Source organism: Podarcis erhardii (genome assembly GCF_964252035.2).
Source record: "Podarcis erhardii genome assembly, chromosome: 8".
Classification (NCBI taxonomy): Eukaryota; Metazoa; Chordata; class Lepidosauria; order Squamata; family Lacertidae; genus Podarcis; species Podarcis erhardii.
The window spans coordinates 62,288,325-62,292,887 of NC_138499.1; the positions used below are offsets into that span (position 1 = coordinate 62,288,325).

The 4,563-nt window shown below is 46.5% G+C and overlaps 1 protein-coding gene across 1 annotated transcript; it reads right to left on the bottom strand.

Moving 5' to 3' along the window:
- Nucleotides 1-291: 291 nt before the first annotated feature.
- Nucleotides 292-4,209, bottom strand: LOC309348338 (NXPE family member 3-like). Its single transcript, XM_081873468.1, has 2 exons — nucleotides 3,961-4,209; nucleotides 292-2,149 (listed from the first exon to the last, which is right to left on the bottom strand). The coding sequence occupies exons 1-2, from the start codon at nucleotides 4,135-4,137 to the stop codon at nucleotides 1,421-1,423; spliced, it is 906 nt and encodes a 301-aa protein (XP_081729594.1). The 5' UTR covers nucleotides 4,138-4,209; the 3' UTR covers nucleotides 292-1,420.
- Nucleotides 4,210-4,563: the final 354 nt, after the last annotated feature.

Here is a 4,563-nt window from a genome sequence, read left to right on the forward strand (position 1 = left end):
GTACGGAAGGTCCGGCTAGAACATCCCAGGGAAACCCACACATCCTTGTAGTAGAAACCTGAAGGGTTGGTGAGGGCAAGGCCTGGATGGCATGGGAGCGGCGGGGAGGTGGCTACAGGAACACAGGCAAGGGATGGTCACAAGTGCCACTCTCAAGAATATAAACACAGAGCCAACTGACTTCCCACCCTCTATTTCCACTCACCAACAGCCAGCTGGTGGCTAGGCAGCACTTGGATGATGGGCACACTCCCTGGAATAATCCGGTCTGCTGCAGCTCTGTGTGAACAGAGAGGAATTAAGAACAGGGCAACTTGAGCTGCATCACTGCTGAAGTGTGAGTTTCTTCTTTGAAGCTCATCATGTTGTTAAAGACCAAGGGGTGTTGTAGCTAGAGCATGTCTGAGGAATCCTATGCTGGGTTCTGTTGCTTACTGGTCACACTGGCTCACCTTCTACAGGCAATCTCTCAATCTGTGTTTAATTTAATTTGATTTTCATATTAATGGATAAAGTGTATGTCCAAAGTCCAGAGGACAATGTTACCACTCATGTGGAGGGGGTAGTGTTTATGGGTTTCTGTTGGGGCCAAGATTTGATTTTGGTGCTGCATTATTTTTGCTGTTTTTGTGATTTGCAATTGTGATTTTTGCAATTATTATTTTTTTGAAATGTGCTCATGAACATTACTAACATTTTGTTATCTGATCACATGCTCCTATTGCTGACATTTTTGCTTTCATTAAACCCTCCAGACCAGGCGTAGGCAAACTCCGGCCCTCCAGATGTTTGGGACTACAATTCCCATCATCCCTGACCACTGGTCCTGTTAGCTAGGGATTGTGGGAATTGTAGTCCCAAACATCCGGAGGGCTGGAGTTTGCCTATGCCTGCTCCAGACCTTAGGCATTACAATAAACTATCCTCCATGCCCTGTAAAAGACGGAGTGGCATTTCTCCACAATGTGCCTTCCTTCTGGCTCCTCCAAATTTAAGTTTCAAAGACCTCTCATATTGCACAGCTGAATAAACTGAACAAAGGTATTTATCTTCACATACCCAGCTATGTTCTGTACAGGAATTAAACACACAGGAAAGTATAGGAAATAAAAACACACACACTACATTCTTCTGCTCCAATGAATGGCAGCCCCGTCTTGGGAAAGGACATAATTTTTGATGGTATGAAATAACCTTGAAGATGGGAAAGGTAAGGTGTGTAACACAGGGAGAAGGGCAGAGTTGTTCCAGGAACAAACCTAACACTCCAGACCCCAAGAGACCATAAGTAGACTTGACACCATCACTACTTCCAAGGGCCTAGAAAAACTCCCATGGTTCCCATAAGAAATCATGGAAATGCCTCGCTATCACCCTGCCATAAGCTTACCTTCCCCATTCCCAGCCATCTCCAAAGCACTCACCCACTAAGGAAGACTTTCTCTGCTGAGGTGAGCACATTTTTGTAGATCCCAGTAGAGTGGTACACAAGGTCATTGCAGGAGTGATGCTGGGGCCTGGCACAAAACCAGTGCTCCCCAGTGCCAGGATCCACGTACTGGCAGGTTGGGCCTGAGACTGGATGCACATTGCATTCAGTCACTTCTTCTTTGCTCCCCTGGCCTGGGTCCACAAAGTAGCCCCTGAAGGTGACTGTGGAGGGATGGGAGTCACGGATGCGCCGAAGGAGGGCCACAGTCTCACTGGAGTGGATGAGACGCACAGACACCTGCACCGCACCTGCCCACAGAAGTGGGAAAGTCAGTGTGTAGGTGCCATTCTTGTGGTCCTCCACTGTCCCTGCCACACTCGCCTTCAGCTCTGGGGAATGCAATTTGGCCCTCAAGAAGTCTCCTCCGTAGTGCTTTGGCTGCCCACTCTGGTCCCGGGCCTCCAGCGACACCAGGAGCATGTTACCCACTGTGTAGTTGCTCTGGGACTGCAAGAGCCGGTAGTGGCTCTTCTCAGCACTGGTGGAGGAAGCAAAGGCTGCAGCATTCTCAGGTGGAGCAGGCCAATGGAGCAGCTGGAGCAGCGCCTGCAGTTCTGGAGACTCCATAAAGGGATCCAGGAGTGACTTGGCACCCACAGGGGAAGGAGGTATGTGCTTCTCTCTGAAGTGGTCAAAGGACAGGAACCAGTAGATCATCTGGAGAGTCAGAATAAGACAAAAAAAGAAAGCGGGTCAGGCTCTTAGTAATGCTGATAATCTCTCATGTTTATGACCCGATATAAATGTGATATAAGTATGAACTAATAATATTGCGTGTTTATTTCAAATGGCTGCCTCTCCCTCTCTGCTTTTTTCACTCCCTTTCTCTTTAGTTGCCCTTTTTCTTAACTGAAACATATCTCAAAGGCTTTAGCTCTTCTTTGAAGGGAAGGTGTTTCAGTTCCTTATCATTTGATTTATTTGCCTTCCATCCTACACTGGGGGGGGGGGGCGTGGAGGCACGAACTGGAGCTGTATGCAGAGCTTAATGAGACTGTGGATGGATCTACACATCGGAGGGGGGGAGAACGCTATAAATAAGTCAGAAATTAAATTGTTATAACAAAAGAGAAAAGCCTTTTGCTATGGAAAATCACATATAAAAATTTATAACACATTCAAATCATTGTTTCTTTACTAATGTAGCTGAGTCCTGTTCAACAGATTTACCAGTATATACAGTGGTACCTCGGGTTAAGAACTTAATTCGTTCTGGAGGTCTGTTCTTAATCTGAAACCTGAGGTACCACTTTAGCTAATGGGGCCTCCGCTGCTGCCCTGCCACAGCCACCGCCACCACACAATTTCTGTTCTCATCCTGAAGCAAAGTTCTTAACCTGAGGTACTATTTCTGGATTAGTGGAATCTGTAACCTGAAGCATCTGTAACCTGAAGCATCTGTAACCCGAGGTACCACTGTAAAGGCATTATACTGGTTGAGTTTCAAGTCTGGCAGCAAAAATAACTGAATCTCCCAGGTACAGCTTCTTCAAAGACTGAGTGTCAGAACAGTGGGGTGAAGCCAGGACTGCCACCTACCCACAGCCTGCTCTATGGGGAGCTGAGCTTATGTGCCTGCAAGAGGATCAGATGGAGTAAACTATTTTGAGACAGCTACAAAATGAATTCTGCTTTACATTCAGCTCTCAGGAGTTCCAGGAATTACCCCCCCCCACACACACACACATACACACTTTGAAAAGCAAGAAAGGATGGGCCACAGGCAGTTATAATTCATGAGGAATATCATCCTCTGAGAAGGAGCTAGCAAGAGCTAGCAGGATGAGGCAGAGGGGCCCAGCTGCAAGAAGGGTGAGGAGGTAGAAGGGAAGCAAGACCTGTAACTATCTGGTCTGGAGGAAGATTAGCATAAACATGCATACATGCACACACTAGCCAGTGTCATTAAGTAGTATGGGTTTGTTTGTTTGTTTGTTTGTGTGTGTGTGTGTGTGTCGGTGCGAGGTCATTTTCCCATGACAATTTTGTCTCATGTGAGTAATAGTTTTAAGGATGGGTTATCCCCCCTCCATTTTTATTTTAACTCCTGATTTGGACTTTAGCAGGTCAGAGAGCCGTGGGACGGTAGGAAATAAAGAGAGGGTGGGAACAGGAAGAGAGAGGAGAGAGCTTCAAGATTCAAAATGGGACAGGAATTCTGCAGTAAGTATGTTGGCCCCAAAGGAACTGGGTAAAGAAACTCCTGTCTCCTTTGGGGGACCCTGAGAGCCCCAGCCAAAGCACTACCAGGGAGTGGTGAGGGTTGGAATTAAGCAGCAATCCAACTTCTTTTAGCCCTCCAGGCGTCAAGCCTTTTTGCCCAAGGAATTTGCATTCACTTCCTGGTGAAGCAGGCCACCCAAACAGCTAGGAATTAACAATGCAAGAGCAAAAGATTTCCCCACTTGTTCTCCGAGAAAGGGAATCTGCAGAGCTGGTCTACCCATGTCGTGGGGAGAAGCACCCACCTGGTGGAAGTTCAAGATGCGGCACTGAATCCGCCCACTGCTTCGGCCTTTGAGAAGGAGGCATTCCTGTGTGCAGGTTGCTGACTGGCTCCCCAACCCCCAGCAGAGAAGACATGAAAGTGGCAACACTTTGAGGAGGGTCCCATTTCCCACCAAGTTCAGCAAGAGGCAGCACATGGTGGCAGCGGAAGTGGTGCGTGGTGCAGTGGAAAGCTGGGCTTCTACAGTGCATCAGAAAGTGTTTCACTTCCATTGCAGAATAAAATATACTGCCTTAGAGTTTTCTAATTTAGAACATTTATTTTATTGCTAGAAAAGAAAGTCTGAAACTGCCTAGCATGATTAATATTGTATTAATTAAGTAATATTGTTTTACTATTGTTGCCATTCACATATTACTAATTAACATATGAAGTGAAAAAAACAAAGCACCGTTATTATTTCAGTTTGGGGAATTTTTCCACCCCATATTACTGGACAGGACACCCTTCAGTGCAGTGACAATCTGCCTTCTCAAACATTATCCAGCAAAACCCTTTGCCACAGCAACCAGCATAAATGTGCAAAAGCCAGGCCTCAGCTACGTTAGTAAAGAAAAAGCGT

Bases quoted from the DNA above. Each gene is read 5' to 3' on its own strand.
- LOC309348338 (XM_081873468.1), bottom strand. From the start codon at position 4,137: ATGTGCTGCCTCTTGCTGAACTTGGTGGGAAATGGGACCCTCCTCAAA. The intron at 2,150-3,960 runs GTGGGTGCTTCT...CTGACTCTCCAG, and splicing joins GCATCTTGAACTTCCACCAG to ATGATCTACTGGTTCCTGTC.